At 45.0% G+C, this 20,018-nt stretch overlaps 1 protein-coding gene across 1 annotated transcript in view; it reads right to left on the bottom strand.

The window, feature by feature from the left end:
* The window catches only part of CAPN13 (calpain 13), a 43,643-nt gene extending 28,750 nt beyond the window's left edge, over positions 1 to 14,893 (bottom strand). Inside the window, exons 1-3 of the mRNA XM_009881969.1 lie at positions 14,657 to 14,893; positions 4,066 to 4,135; positions 3,090 to 3,208 (exon numbers count right to left, since the gene is read on the bottom strand). Coding sequence (XP_009880271.1) covers positions 3,090 to 3,208; positions 4,066 to 4,135; positions 14,657 to 14,893 — 426 coding nt within the window. The remainder of the gene's footprint in view (positions 1 to 3,089; positions 3,209 to 4,065; positions 4,136 to 14,656) is intronic.
* Positions 14,894 to 20,018: the final 5,125 nt, after the last annotated feature.

Below are 20,018 nucleotides of genomic sequence, written 5' to 3'. Positions count from 1 at the left end.
GAAAGAGATCTGTGGGGAAAAACTGAAGGAGCCATTTCCAGAGTCATTAGCAGATTAATGTAGCTTAGCATGATTCACAATCATAAGAGGCCAAGTTCCTATTTGCAGTAATGCTAAGGACTCCAGTGGAAGTATGCCAGCAATAGATTTAGTCTAGCATGATTTTATTTCAACAGCTTTGCTCAACGAAAAAACCCCAAAATCAGCTGTTGTGTTAGAAAAGCACAAGACCAGATCTGCCCAGCAGCAAAGCAGCTTACAGTCCGCTAAGCCAAAAGCAGATTTGTTCCTTCTTATGCCCTGCCTTACCCCGATCTCTCACTTCTACATTGGTGGTGGCAAGAGGTGGCAGGGCTGGGCTTTGAACTGAGCTCCAGGAGTGGTTTGAGCTTTCTGCTTGATTTTGGCAGGATGGGGATGGAGGAAAAGCCTGCAAATGGTTGTCCTCTTCCCGAAAGACAGCCAGGCAAAAGGACAGTCCAAAAGGAGCTGTCCTTTTGGTCACCTGATGTGCTCTCCTCTCACCAGTCAACACCTGGCAGCAGGTTTGTATGGAGAAAAGGTGTGACCCTTCCCCATGGTGCTTCATGTGCAAACACAACAGGTAAACAAGGAGAACAATATGGAACTGGCTGTGGAGATTAATGCAGTCCAAACCCACTGAGCAGCATTTTTCTAAAAGCCAACTTCCTTGGTCATCTTTGGTACGGAGCTCAAGATTGGAGACCTTCTGAACACAGCTCTGTATTTTTCTTCAGCTGGATAAAGAGAGCTGAGTCGTCCTGACTGCCACAGACTTTCAGATTGTGGGCTTATCAGATTTCACAAGGACACAAAAAGTCACAATGGGAATGAGAAACCCTCACAGAAAGCCTTAGGATGCTCTGGGAGTGCAAGTGCTATGGGAGAAGCCTCACATGCCTTCAGAGAGGGCTGATATCTTCACCTTTTGACATGAGAGTCTGGCTTCATGAAATTTCTGTATAGGCTCAGGATTTAAAGTACTGCAGCTGGGAACATGACAGTAAATGAAACAAAGAATCCCTATTTAGGCAGGCTGCAAAGAGGGATGTTCTTCATTTCCACATTTGTGGTGAGCCTCTTAAATCAGGACTTTATTTTCCTGGGCTTAGAAGAGAAGGAAAAAGAAATGGGCAGTTGCAAGATGACAACAACACACTAGGGTGCTGTTGATCAGAGGGGGAATGCTATTCTGTTCTTTTGCCTCTCTTTTACCTCCTTCAACAGGGATCTTATAGAAATCCAGTTTGAGAAGTGAACAAGGTGAAAATTCCATGCTTTTCAACTACTCTTTTTTGCATGGTGTTAGAAGGTACCTTTTAGATGTATTCTAAAACTGAGGTCTTGACCACTCATGGCCTTTAAAGATTTCATCAATTTCTTCCTGAGAGCAGGGACACTAATGCTCGGGGCAGATCCCCCCTGTTTCACGTTGATGCACTGTACCATAACCCCTTGTAGTCCCTGCAGAATATTTCTGGTTTTTAACCCAGGCTGAGCTGCTGCTGCTCACTGTCACAATGCGTGGCACATGCTGCCTCAGAGGCATCAGAGTTTCTGTGGAAGACAAAGTGATTCCTATACAAATGTAGGACTAACTTAACTCCTGGTGAAAAATGTCATTGTAATTATTCCCTAGAGAAAAATGTCACTCATCTTAACTACAGTTGATGAAGTGCTTAACACCCTTAACTCTTGCAGCCAAACAGCCAGTATTTTGTATGAATACTGGAGCAGCCCTTTGCATTCCCGAGAGGCAACGTGCTCCAGATCCAAAAAGGTGGAAAAAAGTTATAAACTAAAATTTTTATATTAGCATATGATATGCTTTTTTTGCAGTTCTTCACTGAACCGGGGACTGGTGGCTTAGCCTGTGGATGGCAGTAAAATATCTTTGATGGAATAATTGAAAGGCATTGCTGAGAAGCATTTCTATTCAGAGTAGCTCTCTCAGGGGTTTATTGCTCAAAGAAAGCCAGAAACAGTTGCATTGATTTGCAGATGAGATGACAGGGAAAACATTTTCAAACACTGTAAGGTATTTATACTGCTTAAGATTTAAGGATTGCTCCTAACTAATCTTTTCCAAGCTCTCATGAAAGACAATCTAGCTTGCATCCTTTTAATGTGTTTTAAGTGGACTGGTATCCTTTCAGCTGGTTTATCTCATACAGTGCACCTCTGCATGCTGGAAATGGGCCAAGACAGAAACATCTGGTATTCCAAGGAGCAAAGGAACAGAGCAAAATTTAGACTGCCCACAAGATAATCCTCCTGGTGCTGCTCCATCAGAGCTCCAGGGGGTCAAAGAAGTCTCACTGCCAGAGCTCTTCGCTTGGTACTGAACTGTGTATAACAAAACAGATTTGTGAAAAAGGGGGATGATGAATGGCCAAGTATATACTGATTCTCTCTACATCCAATTTAGCTTCTGGACCTTAATGGTATTGCAAGTGCTTCTAATCCTACAAGATATTTGGTCGACTGATACAAGCAAACAAGGCCTGCCAGTTACTATCCCAGTCACCCTCCTGGGAGATTCAGAGAATTTCAAGAGTTGGTAGAACGTGAGATTTACTAAAGAGCCTTGCTCCTCCCTCTGAAACAAATCTCTCTTCAAAATATCAAAAGCTTGTTCCTCTGATCTGTCTCCAGGGATTAGTAATTTCAAGCCATTTCCACGAGCTAAAAGGGCAAGATGAAGTATATGGGGAAATGGAAAATGAGTCCAAGTAGGTGTGCCGACAGTCATAACAACCTGTCCAAATCAAAGCGGACACCAGAATGCAATCTAAAACATATATGTACTCAAATCTATCTGAACAGCTGGTATTTGTACCTCTGGAGTCATAATTTTCAGAAAAGGGCTTCAAATTCCCTGAAGGGGTGCCACCTGGAGCACAAGGAATCATTAGAAAATTTGGGATTTTCTGCAAAATTCTGAACTGGGATTCAGCACTGAAGAACCAAAGCATTCAAGTAAGTTGAGAACTGGGACTGCAGTTTGGACACCTGTATAATCCAATCGGCCAAGCCCGAGCAGTATCAATACAGCAGAGAATACATACCCGGAAGTGGAAAATCCCAGCATAGTTGTCCTGGAATCCTTGGTCCTTTGGCAAAACATTTTCCAAAAATTGCTTCTGCAGTGTCAGGGAGCCCAGGGCAGCCAGCATCCAGCAGTCACCTGAAGGGAGGGAAGAATCCGGTACATTCACTCAGTTACTCACAGTTGTGCACTGTAACTAACTCTTTGGGAGAATAGACTTCAACATCTAAGAGCAAGCCTTTTAAAAGCAACTAATATTCTACTGTCTCCCTTTCCTCCCCCAAAATGCTGAACCACTACCAGTATTCACCAGCAATGTCTATGGGAACACTGATGCCACCCAGCCATCCTTTTCTACTTCACGGTCCTCCTGTCTTTTATGATCATGTTGAGACTTGCAATCTAGAACATTGCTTAGGAAATCTTCATACTTCTCAGTGGGGTGAGAAATGGGAAGACATTTCCTTCTACATGGGAGTAGAGCTGCTCCCAAAGACAAACACGGTTATGGGCCAGGAGAAGGAGATGGAATTGATACAGGGTGCAGACACATGTCTGGATAAGTATCGGAGAAGATGCACAGAAATATCAATGGGAAGGAAAACACGGAGAGTCAGATGAAGACATTGGGGGGAAAAGAAAACTCAGTCCTAAACGTGTTGGAACTGTGCGTACTTACCCCAAACTGTGTTTGACCCTTGTACTTGAAGCATCTGCCTGATCTCATTTGGACTTCCCTTTCTATGCTTGTTCTTATACGTAGAGTACAGGTGCCATATATGAGTAACAGGGATTAGAGCTGCTGCATTTAGGAATCCTGCTAAATATCTGCTATAAATTGTGTGTGGACTTGTGTGAGTCTGGATTGACCTGCACTAATTGTTTACTGCGGCTACCACGGTCCACGTCTTCTCACCGAGCATTCAAAACATAGCAAAGCCATCACAGGTTGCTGCTTTGTGCCAATCTTTTCCAAAATAGGAATATGATCTTACCTATTTCTCCTTGCATGATATCAAATCTGCTAGCTCCATCTATGATCAAATAAGGATTTCTCTGAAGTTCCTGGAGGAAAGAAAACGCAAAGAACAGTATGAATACTCATCCTTTGCCAACCGTGTGTTCCTGCCCCTTAAAGACCCTTACTTGCCTACCTTTTCTACAGCTGAAAACTATTTGTCTCAAGCCTGATGTTTTGTTGCCTGCCACCAACAAAACCAGAGGAGATACTCAGGTATTTCTTCTTTAGTCTGCTCAGCTATTCCTAGGGATGGGGACCTGTGGCTGGGTGCTCACTGAGTTTTCATTTGGGTTTTTCTAATGCTACCAGTACCTTTCTGAGAGGGCTTTGAGCCTGGCTGCAAAATCATGCAGTTTCCAGGGGGACAGCAGGACAGAGATGCAGAGGTTTCCAAGCAAACTCGAGCAGGGTCTATACTTCAGCTCTGCACTGGGTCTGGGAATGTTTTACTCTCTGAGCCTTTTGTGTTGCCATGCAGGACTAATACAGATCAGCCCAGGCTGCTTTTCATCACTTTTGGTGAGGAAGCTGTGGAAAGAGAGCTTAATCTCTGGCTGCGAAATCCCATAGGCCTGGCTGACTGATTTTTAATTCAGGGAGATATTCCTTGCATTCCTTGAGAGTCTTGCTTGGGCAGTGAAGGGAGAAACACTTCAGAGCTTGGTCTTGCATGCAGAGATGTGAAACATTCTCCCACCCGCGTCTGCTATTGGTCTGGGATATCTGAGTGCTCAGGTAGGAATGGCCCGAGCATCCCCTGTGAGTAACCCTTGGCACACCCCAACTGGGTAAGGCTCTGTTTTGAAAGAACAATCAGCCTTAAATAGGAAAGTCATCACGCACCTGAGAAAATGAAGAGGTAAAAGGCAGAAAAACACATCTGAGTAAGAAAAAAAAAAATACAGCAGCTCTTCCTTAAGCAGGCCTTGGCATTTCTTCTCCCCAATTGATTTGACATGCTGCACAAAGTAAGACCAGCGCACAACGTGACTTGTACGGTTGCATGAGCTCAGCATTAGCAAATGCTGTCAGTTTTCTGAAATGGCTTCACGGTGATCAAACCCCTCTAAGACATTTCCCTGTCAGGAGAAGATGCAACGCAACATCACCGCTCCAGGCTGGCGGACAGATCATGCTTCCCCACAGCACTGCTGACACCAGGGAAAGCAGCCTGGGCAGGCATCTTCCTTGACAGATGCTTTCATGCAGCCATCCACACCTATCTCAGGACTTCAGGAATTTCCAATAAGAGATTTACCCATAGCATGGGAGCAGGCCTAAGAAGTGGTGGTCACCAGCAACATTGGTTGGTCATTGTACAGGGAAGCAGCAGCGCTCAGCCCTTCTCCTTTCCTCTCTACATCTGTCCCAGATTTACCCTCTCCCTGCCTCTATCTCCCTGACAGCAGTTTACCGCTCTCACCTGGGTGAATTCAAAACCTCCCACATGTAGGAAAGAGTAACTTGCATGACAAGGCTCTGAACTTATCCTGTGCCTTTGTGTGTGTCTGACTTGCCAATAGCCATCCCAGAAAAACAAGTGTGTAAATGAATGGGTATTTTTATTACCCCATTATTTCTGAGGCTGTTGAAGTCTTAGTTGCCCCAGGAAGGGTGGCCAGGCTCTGATGGCTATGCTACAGCGCATGGCTGCCGTGGCGGTAACCACCATATAGAAACACGAATCTGAAACTAATGGGAAGGCAGCTGCAGCTCTTATGGGACTCCTGAGGAAAGGGCTGATGCTCTAGTCTGTGCTGGGACCATAAAACTCTTAAGTGCACTGTGGATCCTGCTAGCCTGTTACAGAGACCAGCTGAAAAGTCAGCCCGTTAGATGCCTCAGCAGATACTCTATTGCCCACCCCATTAAGCGGGTTCCTTGCTGAGAGAAACCAATGGTTTTGTCTAAAACCAGAAAATACACGATCTGAAGTCAGGCCCAGCCAACATGCCTTGACTGTGCATACAGACTAAGGTGGCTATCGGAAAGAAGAGCTGAAGTGAAATATTTTCACTGTAATCCCCCCCCCTCCCCCAACACACTGAGCTATGCTTCCAGTGAGGTGTATTCTTCACAGATTTAGGGGGAAATAACTGGAAAGAAACACAGAGTGTTTAACTAGCCATGGAAAAGGGGTTGCTCAGCAGTTGTCTCTCTACAGAAAAAACGCAGCAAATGCAAGATGAATTCCCACCAAACTGACAGTAGCGCCCCTAGCTGCGTGCACTTCGGTCAGAAATGGCAGAGCAGGTTTTAACAAGAGGTTTGGTCTTCTGAGTGTAGCCACCTTTCTGCAGGCTTGAGAAAAAGAGGCAGCATGGGCACGATTCAAAAGGATGCACTGCACACAGCACAGGCACCTTGCGGAGTGTTGGGTGTGAGCCACGAAGGGCAGGGGACAAGCAGAAGCTGAAGCAAAGGCAGGAGAGGGCAGCAGCAGGGAATTGCAAGACCAGATACTCCGAAGAGCTCTGGAAGAGTGCAACCCCTGGTCAGTGGTGGAATGGCAGTTCCCTTGAAGGATGCTGCCTGGAGCCTGAACTAAGCACAGAGGTTTTCTGAAAGAACTTAGAGAGGACACATTGTGATGGGTGCAGTGCTTTGGAAATCTGGGCCTTCTCAGCCAAAAGAAAGTCTCAAATTAGTTCCTCCTCCTTCAAAGGCAAGAATACAGCAGTCATAAAACACCAGAAATTATTGTCTATTATTGCAAAACACAGTTCAGCACGTAGTTACCACTACACTAAATGTGCAAGCCTCACTATTGACTAGTGCTCAAATTGCATGACAAATACAGAAACACAAATTTAACTGTAAGTCTGTCCAGAAGTAGTGTCCTGTTTCACTAACAAATTGTGATGAGGCTTTGTGGCGTTTTCCCTGAGACTTTTCAGTTTTAGCTGGAGGGGGAAAGAAGAGGGAAATCAAGGAGGCACGTGGTCTCTTCTCGCAGTAGCTATGAGTCCAGCAGTGAAGGCAACCATATGAGCTGCAAGTCAAGTGCTCCTCCTGAATTCATCCCCCCAGGACAAAGCTATCATCACTTGCTTTCCCTGGCCCACTGAAGACTTAGCATGTATTCAAACTAAAAGAGAAGTTCAAGTTCAAACCAGTTCATCCTCTAGAAAAATGGTCTTACTACAGAAGTACTGTTTACATAAAGGGCAAGGTTGAGAATTAATTTGAGAGGTAGAAGGACAGTGCCCTGTACGTGCATTTGTCTCTACGATTCTTTTTATAATTGCTTGAAATTTTTAAGGAAGAATATGTCCCCAGAAGAAGCTGAAGGTGACTAGTGTAGTTGTAGGCCACATGCAGACATGCAAAGGAAACAGTCAGACATTTTTGTGGAAAATTGGAAACCTGAAGTGGGACTTCATAGGCAGAGTAAGCCAGTCTGACTGCAGGCTGCTGCTCAGTATGGTGGGCTGGCCATGGCCACTTTCCCACAGATTTCCCCACTGTCCCAGCATGATGCTGCAGGCAGGCACAAGGCCACTGAGGGCTAAGATGCAGGAGATGACTCTTTGCAAAGCCACCTCCTGGTCAGTTCACCTTAAGCCTACAGTAAAGTCCCAGCCCCACTTTTGTTCCTGCCACAGCACCACATCTTTCCCTTTGGCTGCGCTTGTGTTGCTCCCCCCTGCTCCAGCTCCACCTTCCTGACACATCCTGCCATCGTGAGCCACAGTGTTCCCTGTTCAACACACACCAATTAAGAGTAATAAAAAGGCTGCTATTGATTGAAAGCCAGACTCTGTTCTCAGCTGGACAAATCTTAATTCAGCGTCACTGCTGTGCCTGTAGTAGTGTTGCTCTGGATTAAGAAGCAAACACAATATTGCAGTTGCCCAGGCTGAGGGCACTTCCTAGCAGTGCGCTGAGGAGGGGTCAGGCACACCACCATCATACATCCCGTAACCACAGGAAACTTCCACAGAATAGCTAACACAGAAATAACACAGTTGGAGTAACAAGGGAGAGCAGAACTAAGGATAAGCTCTGCTGGGTCACACTGGAGGTCTGCCCCTTGCGATGACTCGTCTCGGACAGCTTGGAGAGGAAGAGGATAACTGAGCAAGCCAAAACTCTTGCTCCTCCTGCATACATCCATCCACTCTCCAACATTTGGGGCTAAAGGACTTCCCAGGGTGGAGGCTCTACCCACAGTTTTGTGTTTCTTAGACCTCCAGGGAATCCAGAATCTGATTCCTTGAAGCTGCCTAATTTATTTTTTTTTTTAAACCTCATATTCTGCTTTTCTTTGACATTCTCTTAGACAGGAAAAACCAGGCTAACCTCAAGGGGTTTTCTTGCATCACCAGAACTCAATTCCCTGCTTTACAGCAGAATAGCTCAATTCCTCATTGCTTGTTTTCCATACAAATGCCTCAGTTGCTTAAAAAACCCTGCTCTGCTCCAGCTCTCTCTCATAATGGAGGGATGAGGTCCTCAGAATCCACACAGATGGGGAGCCCACAAATGTGAGAGTAAAGTCCTGTTGGAGAACAGACTGGTATCCAACAAGCAGCAGAAACAGAAACCAGCTCAGATTTGATTTTACCTGCAACTCGTTTGCTTTGTGTGGCTCAGTGCTAAAAAAACAATGACAAGCTGCAAACAAAGGAGTTAAATACAAGGGAGGTAAACAAGGAAGGTACCCCTGTCTACCCCAAGCCTTTGAGAGGCAGTGTCCTTAGAGTTCTTGAAACCTCCCATTTGGACTAGACAATACAAGCTGAAGTTTTTAAAGAGGCACAGTGTTACCAACTATTCCCCCGTGGCTACCACAGCCATATAATCCTGCTAGCTGACTCCCCAGTCTGAAAAACGGGGAAGCAGGTGGGTCAGCAGGCCATCATAGGAGTGCTGCTTTCCCCTGAACCCGGGATGCATGCATTCCCCCCCAACCACCAGCCCTTTCCAAAAGCAACGGAGCCCAGAGATGCTATGCAAATAAACCCTCCTCATCTAAAGCCTGTGCAGAAAGACAGATGTAATAAATGGTGACGCACTGCAGCTTCCTCGGCCCAGAGATATGAACTCTGGAGTCGAGGTCAGATGCAATCAGATGAGTTGGCAAGGGCTGAGACAATGGCAGCCTGGAAATGCTGCTCCCATTCAATTACACTGATTGCACACGCACACTCAAAAATAAGGTGAATTGATTTTGATTTTCATCAACGAGAAATACTGAACAGGATCCAAAGGCCTTGTGGCCCTCGGGAAATACTGAAGCTGTGAACTCTGCCACGAACAGCTGGCAAGTGGCTTTGACTCATGCCAGAGAAGAGCCCCACGGTGACAGACCTGCAGGCAGCACAGGACAGCACTATCCCTCATCGCCACACATTTCCTGTAACTTGCTTTATTAAAACGGCTCATGTGACATTCCACATTTCTTTTTCTTTTTATTTGGTAGTTTTTTCTTCATTTCCCCCCCCTGTGCTATTAGAGCTAAGTTTTAGGTTAACTTCAAGCTGTTGTCTGATTTCTTGCCTGAATAAAATCTGACCTTTTCTCCCCTTCAACTAAAGACAGGCCAAGGCTGATGCAGTAGCAACTCCAGCTCAGTTTATCTAACTAGAAAGATCCTAACTTCAAAATTATATTTTTTAAGGGTCCGTTTTGGTTTAGTCAGTTCCTGGGTTCAAAATTCCTTAATGTTGATGTTAATTCCTAGAAATTTCTGGGAATCAAAGAAAATGCCAATAAACAAATAATCATCAAAAGCAGTGCAGAATCATGGTAGGCACTCTGTCACTGAAAGAAAGAACAGAGGAAAAAATGTGAGCAAGCCCTTTTGCAAAATTACTGGATCAAATGATGAATCACTTTTCCCAGCAAACAAGTGTTGACTCAAACTGTATCATTTGCCAAAGCTTTTCAGATGTTAGGTGCAGTAGCACAATTCCCTGAGTCTCTGCTAGGGGAACAAGGTATTTCCCTTGCTCAAGTTTACATTAAAGCAACCTCTTTCTGTGGCTTCTTTTCAAGGACCTGTAGACCCTCCTCTTCCCTTCCCCTGACACCAGACACTTGAGGCAAATACCCAGGAGTCCATGCCCTAATGCTACGAACAGGCTGCGATGATGCAGAGGAAACCCATGTTAGCTATTTCAGACAGTCCTTTCACCATGCGCCTTCCTACAAGTCACACCAGAGGCACTCAGGGATTTCTCTCATGCTGACCCTCAAACCTCCATTGGCCACCTCACAGCTTTTCCCTCTCTTCTGGTAGCCTTACGTGCCTATGTTAAACAGGGGATGGACCTTCTTATGACAGCTCTTGCTCAGCAACCCCTTGCTCCATAAGGTAGCATCAGGGTCCCCGAGAGATGACGGGTGAGCAGCTTCAGCAGCAGCAGTAGGTGACCTTGAAGACATTCAGAAAAGTCTTCAGCAACTTCACCCTCTGCCCATTTTAGCCTTTCAAAGCATAAGTGCTGAAGATCAGGGACTATCCTTAACGTTTATAATGGGCAGCATATCAAGCACAACGGTAGGCTATGCCTGGTGCAGGGCCACGGTTCTGCTGCATAGATGGTAATCTCTCTCCCCTCACACATACGGTGTTTGTAAAAATAACCAATGTTATTAAAAGTAAAGTTTCTTTTTGCATTTGTATAGTATTATGCATTGTCATCTGAACAGAGTGAAATCTTTAGCCTAAACACTAATTGATTAAAAACATGTATTCAACAACAGCAAATCGTTTTGTGACCTCCTCTGTTCCACTCAATTGCTTTTGTGAAGGAAAAGCACCAAACAATGAAAGAATTTGTTCTGAACATTTTTTAAAGGAGCATCTCAGTTGTTAAAATCGGTGATAATGCTTCGAGGAGAATTTCCCTTTGACCAATTTTTAGAAAAGCTCAGCTATAGAAAATATTTTGCTCAGTCTAAAATAGAACTTCTCTTCGATTTCTCCAAACTGTGGGTGAACCAAAAGACCAATTAATTGCAGAGTTCCTGCTGTATCTGGTACCTCCAGTAATGCTTGAAGTTCCACATGCAAAATCTCTGTTACAAATTGCACCCATTTCAATGGACAGAGACTGAGGGCCTGGGGATGAAAACACAGCCTGGAGTAGCCCTCATCTGATGGGAAATTGCAACTACTGCACAGTTAGAAGTTACATTTCAAATGATGTCTTGGTGCTCCTGATCCACCTCTCCCTTCAGGGACTCCCATATCAAATCAGCTCGCTTTACAAGTCAAAGTAAGTTGTTTCTGACTGTCGCCACGGACTATTGCTGTCTGAAAATCGAGCTGTTTTCTCTCTACTTTATACATTACCCCCAGATATGAAGACTCCAAACTGTGAACGTAATTGGCAATTCTCTTGACAATGTACAAGGTAAAATAGAAGCAGCATGTTGCTCAACTGCTCAATTGGATCTGGAACAATGACAGCAGTTATAATTGCTATCTACTGCTTAAATAACCAGATACTATATGACTCAGAAGATGGAGGCTAAGAGATGAACAGGACCAAGATGCCATTTTTGTCACAAGTACATTTCAAGCCAATTTTTTTTTAACGTCAGAGGGAGCTAATGGTGGAGGCTGAAAAAAATGCATACATAGGTTAAATTGGCCATGCTGTCAGCAGGATGCAGCTATGCTCACTCTCTGGGAGATGTACGCAGGTAGAAAACAATCTCCCTTTGGGAAATTATAGGTATCTTTTTGCAAGTAGTTTAGGTAGCTTAAACACTTGGGATCATGTATCCTTACAGTTAGAATTGCAATGACCTGAGAGTTAATGAACATTTCTTCACAGGTGAGAAGTGCCCAACTAAACAACTTCAGGTTTGGAACACTTTCACTCCTAATACTGCAGCCTTCCCTCTTCTTCCCTGGGAACTAACTCCCAGAGGCAACTGTTTGCAGCACTTGCCTTTCAGGACATCTGAAATGCAAATATGATTTTCTTTACTTCCTGACCCTTGGCTCAAAACATCTGCGGCTCTCTAAATCAAAAGCAACTACTGCTATTTAGCAACTTCTTCTGCCCTTGCTTCATTCTGACAGGATATGGAAGCCATGCTTTGGTGTCACCGTGACATATCACAGGTGTTGCTGTGATGTTTGAGAACTTCTGGTTGGAGTCCCCAAGCAGTTGGTGTCACTGTCCTTCATCTTGCATTTTGTCTAGCAGCAAAAAGCCTGGCTGGTCGGGAAACAGCTACAGGTTGAAATTTTGGTCAAACTGAGAATAAAAAGAAATTAAAATTCTTCAGCACTGACATCCTGCATTTCTCTTCCGGACAAGCCAGTTGAGTTGGCAGTCTCAGCATCTGTCATTTGAGTACATTGTAGAAGAGCAGCTGGTGATGCTATCTATAATAGAAGAAAAGGCTTTTCAAGGTTCATGTCGTGAACCCTGGGCCATGATGGTACAGTTTAATTTTTCAGAGAGCAGCTCTGGCAAATACAATGACTTTTCATCCTGCTACTTTCTGAAAAAGCTCTGGAAAATTGTTCGAAGTGATCGGTTTCAATCAATTTGGTGGGGCAATGATGGCAACCGTGTAGCGATTGCTGGAGAAAAAAAAAAAAATCTTAAAAAGGGAAGCGCTGGGAAGGGGAGGACCTCCACAAATTTTTGAAACCAATTCCATGAAAACTTTTATTCTTCAGCTTAATCTTCATGGATTCAGCAAAATGGAAGAGAATTCTCCAACACCTGCTTCAACTGACAAACTTTGAGCACTAGCAGCCGCAGGTTCTGCTTTTGACAAAGTACATCAGTCCCTTTGCACATCAAATAACTATACTACTCGAATATCCTAAGAGATATTCATCCCACACTGCAGTACCTCAAAATTAGGGTTATTTGGGTTTCTAAGTCAGTTTGTATGCTTTTTAAAATCCTACACTTCTCTGACACTCCTAAACAGAAAAAACGCCAGGGTCGTTAGTACTTAACAAAACTGCATCATAACATTTTATTCCAGTTTATTCATCTTTAAAATGCCCCTGAGTCCTTTGTAATATCCATGTTTGTCTTTTGTGAGTCTAGCGCTTAGTTATCACAGCTTTGTCTTTCTCAGTCTGGAAATGGTGCCAACTAACTCCTCTCCTTTGCATTTTTTAGTTACTCTTCTACTCCAACCCCTATTGCAAGATAGATTATCCCCACCTGCTACAAACCCGTAAGCTGAGCGCTGGTGGTAAAAACACAGCACTAGCTGCATTCTCATTGGACCCAGATTTGAAGCAAGGCTGCTTGAGAAGAAGCCCAGATGTTCAGCCAGCAGTAGGAGCTACTTCTGCAGAGGAGAATGATCCCTTCACAGCAGCTCCACGGAGGACACCCAGACACCTGCACCCAGCACCTCCACACCTAACAAGCCGTGTGATAAAGCGTCAGCCCGGACTGGAAGTGCCTGTACCTCTGCACATGCAATTTCTCTGACGCTTTCAGGCCCTGCTGCAGCAGTGGGAGGCAAGGAGTTCAAGCCTCAGGCACCATCCCTAATCACCACAACGCTGCAGCCATAGCCCTGTTGGTGTCCAGGATGCAGCTTCTGTTCCATCTGATACGGCACCACATCACTTTCCTTTTACAACAGGGCTGGTGCTTCCTGCCTTTCCATTCAGGCATCCACATGTAGCAGCTATGCAGGCTCCCTGGGCTAGCCTGCTTCCCTTCTCTGAGCCATGGCTTTCAACATCTATGCTAGCAGCAGTCGCTGCTGTTGCTATGCCAAGGCCACCGCCTTAGCAAGCCCCAGCATACCCTCATTGCTCTACTTGCACCTGCTGTCCAAATAAATCTTTTCTAGTTTTCTTGTCCTGTCTCTACAGTCTTACAGTTACTGTCTCTACACCCCAGGGGGCTGCCTGCAGGGACCTGAACTGGTTTGCTCCAGCCCAGGGAAGCCAAAGGCCCCAGGAACTAGTGGTGCACTCAGCAAAACCCAGCAAAAGGGCAGCGCATGGCCAATCCAGTAGCTGCACCAGCAGCAAATTGTACAAAGCAATGCTATACAGCACAGTCCGACCATAGAAAGATTCCTTGAAATAGGTCCTAGGATAAAAGAGCTGAGTATGTGATTCCATGTCCCATTTTAAACATCCATATGCCAGATGATGACAACTGCCTATTAAACTGCAATTGGGAATCAGCAGACAAACATACTTCATCTCATGCTTTGTCCCAATTATTTTAAAATAGGTATTGCTGAGTCAGTGGTTTGGATTACAGGAATCAGAGGTCTTTAATAGAATTTGACAGCTTTTCAGATTTGCATGAAGTCCTCTAGAAGCAGATCAAAGTGGGAACACTAGTTCTAGTCAGGTTCACAGGTGGAAACGAACTTCCTACAAAAATGTACCAAATGAAATCATCGATGTTACAGACGTTACCTTCCCTCCACTCATCCCACAGCAAGAATCCCTCTTCACAGTGTTGCACTCCCAGTATTCCCCTTGGGGTCCACTTCCCTGCTTAGTACATATCTCCTTCCCCAGGTGAATGCCTTTAGCCCCTGGCCGTCAGCGCTCCCATTCAGCAGCAGGGCTACGAAACACCACATCTGGCATAACTCACAGTTGGCCTCTTCCATTGTATTCGCCGCAGCTTATCCTCTGGGAGCAGGTTGGGACCGATGGAGCTGATGTGAGCAGGGAAGGTGGAGTCCTCAAAAAGCAGTCCTTGGCTCAAACACAGAGCTCGCAGGCGGTTGAAGTCCTGGTTATTAAATTTCTTCAGATTCTGGAGGCTTTCCGTTGCCCCTGTTGTTTGCCGGCCCTGCTCCCGCATCTGAGCGGAGCCGGGATCGAGCATTGTGCCGCTTTTCTGTGAAGGAGAGACATGGACTGCCGTTAGTTTCCTGATCCAAAGCAATGCCTTAGGAGTGTGTGGGAAAGCAAACACCTCCCCCCCACCCAGAGGATTGTGGAGCAGCAGCTTGCAAAGCTGAGGGCAGTCACAGTGACAAAATCCTTATTAGCTGGAAATGCCTGGGGAAAGAGCAGTTGCCAAATCCCAACTGGTTTATCTTAAACCAGTGCTGTCACTGCTACAAATTCAATTTTGAGTCTTCCCTGAGGACAGAGAGCAAAGCTGTTAGTGAGCCACTGTGTTAGCATAGAGGTAGATCTGCAACATAAGCGGGCATAGGGGATGGAGCAGGAGCTGCAGACACAGGGGAGGAGGGAGGTGGTGTGTGCAAGGAAGCTGCTCAGAGGTACCCAGGACCCTTCTGGTCATGAATCACACCTCTGCCCAGGGCATCTTTTGAGTTATTTATTTCATTTCCACAAGTGAGCGCTTGGCAGTCACTCCCTGTGAGACCTAACGAAGGCAGAGACTTGCCTTTCCTTGGGATCTGCTCCAAAGACCCCAGACAGATTCGGGGGTGGCTTCCTACCAGCTTATACAGATGCTTCACCAGACTCCCTAAGGCTACAGTGATGGGACCAAGCTGCAACATCCAGACCTGGATCGCACATGCAGTACTTGCTCACATGAGCGTGCACCAAGATCTGGGGGTTTTGGACTCAGTAGTTCATTTGAAGGCCAGTGTTCAAACAGATCTGAATTGTAGATTTGTATGTAAACTGGGCAGTCATTGCGTGGCATCTGTAGCTTTTCCAGTCTGGAGCATGTTTGAGTCCCTCTTTGTTAACATGTCTAAAGGAAAGGGGCAATTCACTTAGGAAAAGTGACCATTTGACACACAGAGTGAAGCTCCAGAATGGACCTGCTAATACATGTGCTGGCACAGCTAGGGAAGGATGCAGGAGATAAAATCTCCTGTTGTGGCCTCTGTCCCCTTTACAGCCATCAAAGAGCACAGCAGGACTCTTGCCATCAAAGATCTACTTTTGCTACAAAGTGAGGCAGTGTATCATCCATGGAGACGCTGGACTGTGGAGTGAGACGACTTTTGGGACACAAATAGGAGAAGGGCACGGGAAGGCAGAAAACTTGCATGTTTGGACAGAGAGTGGCATCAGACCTTTAAAAGAGCACTTTGTTCTGTCTAACCAGGGGCTTTCAGGTGCACTCCCCAGAGCAACGCATACATATGCATAATTTCCTGGGGATCTTCCTTCATCTAAAAAGCTCTGTTGTGGAGTTCAGAGTTTAGAAAAGTAGCAGGAAGGCTGTTCAGCCTGCCTGGCCCCCTGGTTCCTCCAGCACCTTTTGTCGTGCAAAATTATATGTTGCTGGGTCAAAATATAGCTTGAGATCCACACCAGCTTTCACCCTTCATTTACACTTGCCCTCAAAAACAAAACTTTAACTGACCTGAGCTCTAATTCCCCTTTTGTCCCTCTCCTTATGAAAAGAGAAGCCCCTGGCGAAGCCCTGCATTAGCAGACTTTTAAGATCAAGAAGGATCATTGTGATCACCTCCTCTGGCTTCTTGCATGACAGATGCCACTGCGCTTCATCCAGTGGTTCCTGCCCCTAGCTCTTGGCTTCCATTCAAGATGTACCTTCTCATAAATTAGCACTGAAAAATCCACCACATGCTCTGGGCAAGCCACTCCTATAGTTAATTAACTTCGCTGTGCTAATTTCCAGCCTGAAGTCACTTAGTTCAGTTTCAGGCCACCAGATGCCATCACTTTTTTTTTTTTTTTAAAGTAGATGAAAGCACTCTTTTCCTACCAAACAAACTTATCTGTAGATCTGATATGTTCCTGGTACAGTACAGAGAGCAGATGGCTCCAGTAAGAGTAAAGCCTCAGATTTTTATCCTGAATCATTCACACATGTGAAAAACACAGACCAGCCACGCCGAAGGTGTGATACAGTCCCCCCACACGTACACACTTTTTACTTAGTGTCATCACCTTTCTTGGTACTTCGCATCACTTGGCCTCCTGAGATTGTAACAACAGCCTAGAAAAATAAGGAGTTTTGCATCTCTTTTTTTTTTTTAATTAAAAGCCCCTCAAAAAAATCAGATGGAATTCAGAAAGCACCCTCAGCCAACAAGAAGAGAGAACATTCCCCTTGGGCTTGCATTTTTTAATACAATGGAAATAAATCTCATGTAATGTACCATAACACGACAAGGGAATGGCTTCTTCTTAACAAATACTCATTTGAAACTGTGCCCAGGCCCCATGCATGCTAAGATCTATTTCTTGCAACAGTGTTCCAGCAAAACTGATTACTAATTCCAAAACTCAAATTAAAACTAACAGAGCTTGAAGGCTGGGTCTGACACGCGTTCCCTCTCTTCTGACAGAGAACAAGAGTTTTTAGCATGTGTGTGTGTGTGTTTAATTACGTTGTTTAACATATCCGGAATAAATTAGCAACCAGACTGAAGAAAATAATACACTTAACTACTTTTCCCTTGCAGGAATAACTTAATCAGAGTTGTGTCTGGGGGCACACATGCACAGATATGAACTCTACATCCATCCATGCCCCTGCACAGGCAGTCTATGGAATCACACGCACATGGCTAGCCCTGTCCTGTCTGCACCAGCACGCTCTGCTGCCCACCTGTTTTGGAGCAGCATCCTGAGCCCCAGCCATAGGTGGGCTCTCATGGGTGCATCAGCAACAGCAAAGATCACAACAGCTTTTAAAGCTGAATATTGCCTGCCTGGTTGGGGAGCTTCTTACAGTTATGAACTCTGAGGCAGAAAGACTTTAAAGGGAAAAAGTTATAATGCAATTGGTCTCAGAGGCGTTGCCCTTGGACTGCTCCCTGCCATGTGACGTGGGGAGAGAGGGAGGGATTTCAAACACAACAGCTGGTTCAGACATATTGTGAAACACTGGAGAAAAACAAGAGACTGACTCTCAACTAAGGACATTATTATTCAGAGAGGGTTAAACATACACTTACTTAGTCCTGGGATCTCCTCCAACACATTCACTTATCTGAAATGGAGAAAGGAATTACGCCCAGCTTTGCATCTACTGCTCTTTTGGCCCCTTTTCCTTCTCAGCAGAGAGACATCCTCTCTCTCTGTCTCAGAGAGAGGGTCAAATGACAAAGGGTGAGGGAAGGAAGGGGAGCAGTGGAAAAGCTACAGAAAGAAGGAGAAAAAGAGATCAGATGTGACAGTTGGAAGGGATGGGAAGGAAAGGGGAGTCTCTGAGGATATCAGAGTAAAAGGTTGGTGAGCCCCGCAGAAACAAACCTGGGAACCCCACGCACCCACCACATTCTGCATTAAACAGCTTAAAAGACAGCAGCAAAGGGTGTGTCTTGTCTCCCTCCAGCACTCGTTCACGAAAGATGTCAAGCAACTATTATAATCAGATACTCAATGGTGGCAAATGCTACTGACAGCTAATTACACTTTGCATAAAGATTTATGTCAGAGTACAGACATAATTTCCTGCAATGGCTTCTGATATTTTTCACTGAGTAAAAAGTGGAAACAGGCAATTAGAAACATGCGTCTGCTTCACAGCTGAACTATCCACCTTCTCCTCGCCATCGATTTTCTCAAAACATTTCCATTACATGTTGGCTCAGCTGGGTTTCTGTACTTTAGGAAGAGCAGCTGAATTTTCTCAAACACTACAAAGAATGCCAGAAAAGCCAGCAGTCCTTCTTCCCCTGTTTCCTCTCAAACACTCCAAACTATCAATGTACATTTCATCTCACCCATAATATTCAATATATGCTACAGTAATGCAAGCACTCTTTCACTCTAAGACCCTGTCATTCATGTATTTGGAGCATTGTAAAAACTTCAGGGAGTCAGTTCCAGAATTCTCTTAAAATGAAGGAATGTGCGAGTTTATTAGCTCTCCTTGCATCCAGAGAAAAAACAAATGAGAGTGCTGCTTTTCAGCAGCTTGCCCACAGCGACAGAAAATTGTGGAGGCAGAGCTGGGACCTGAACTTGGGCATCCCAAACCCCAGATGGCCAACAGCTCCTTGTACATACAATGTGTGAAAGCCTTGAGTACCTCAGAAAATCAAAACCAAAGCCAGGCACTTTGGCAACCCTCCAGGAGCTTACTTTCCCAGTGGCATCTTGCATGACCTTCTGCTCCAAACAGTCTGTGAAGTACTCCCTTCTGGCTATTTATTAAGTCAATTTTCTCCTCATTTTGCATACATAGCATATGACAGTTCCAGATACCTTTTTTTCTACCTCATTTAATGGCAGCATACAGTAACTATAGAGTCCTCCTCATCTTAGGATCTCCACTCCCACTTGATCCAATTACTTCTGACAACTTACCGTTTTACTATGAGGCTCTTTCTAGGACAGCAAATTCATCTTTTCTTTCCCTCCAGGTAACATTAAGGACGGGGACTCTAATTTATTCTGTCTCCCCCTCTCAATGTATCTCTGGTGCTTTTCCAGCACTATTACTTGCATTTCACCTGCTTCATCTTGTACTAAGTAAAACAGCAAAGTGATGTTTTACCTGCAATGCCTCCGGTGTAATTCTCCAGCCAACACCAACAGAGTGACAGATAGGCTGGCACTATCCCCGTTCTCCTTTATAGGGCAGCTTTTGCCACACCTTAGGTAAACATAACTAAGTTGAAATCAAGTTCAAGACAAAAAGCAAGCAGTCTGACTCAGGCATAATAGTTTCATACAGATACCACACCGCAGAGATAAGCAAGCACACTTTTATTAGCCATCCACAATGAACTGTCTATCAACCTCTACCGGTTGATAGTTTCGTGTGGCTAACTGTAGCTTCAGTTGCAGTTATTCTTATAGAAAAAAACAAAAACAAAACAAAACAGGATTTGTTTGCATTTGCACCTCCCACACTTTCACATTATCCGTTTTCCTGCTCACACCACTGGGAAACGCAGCAATCATCCTGGATCCAGGCACAGCCTGGCAGGACTCATCATGAGACAAGTTATCAGAGCTGTGTGTCATTCTTTCTGCAACAGTAGAGGCAGCAGATACTTTTAGACCAATACCTGTTAGCATTTACACTAAGGTCTTAA

Source organism: Charadrius vociferus, unplaced genomic scaffold (genome assembly GCF_000708025.1).
Source record: "Charadrius vociferus isolate BGI_N301 unplaced genomic scaffold, ASM70802v2 scaffold610, whole genome shotgun sequence".
In the NCBI taxonomy this organism is placed as follows: domain Eukaryota; kingdom Metazoa; phylum Chordata; class Aves; order Charadriiformes; family Charadriidae; genus Charadrius; species Charadrius vociferus.
Note: the sequence above shows the minus strand (reverse complement) of the source record. Positions and strands in the feature narration are given on the sequence as shown.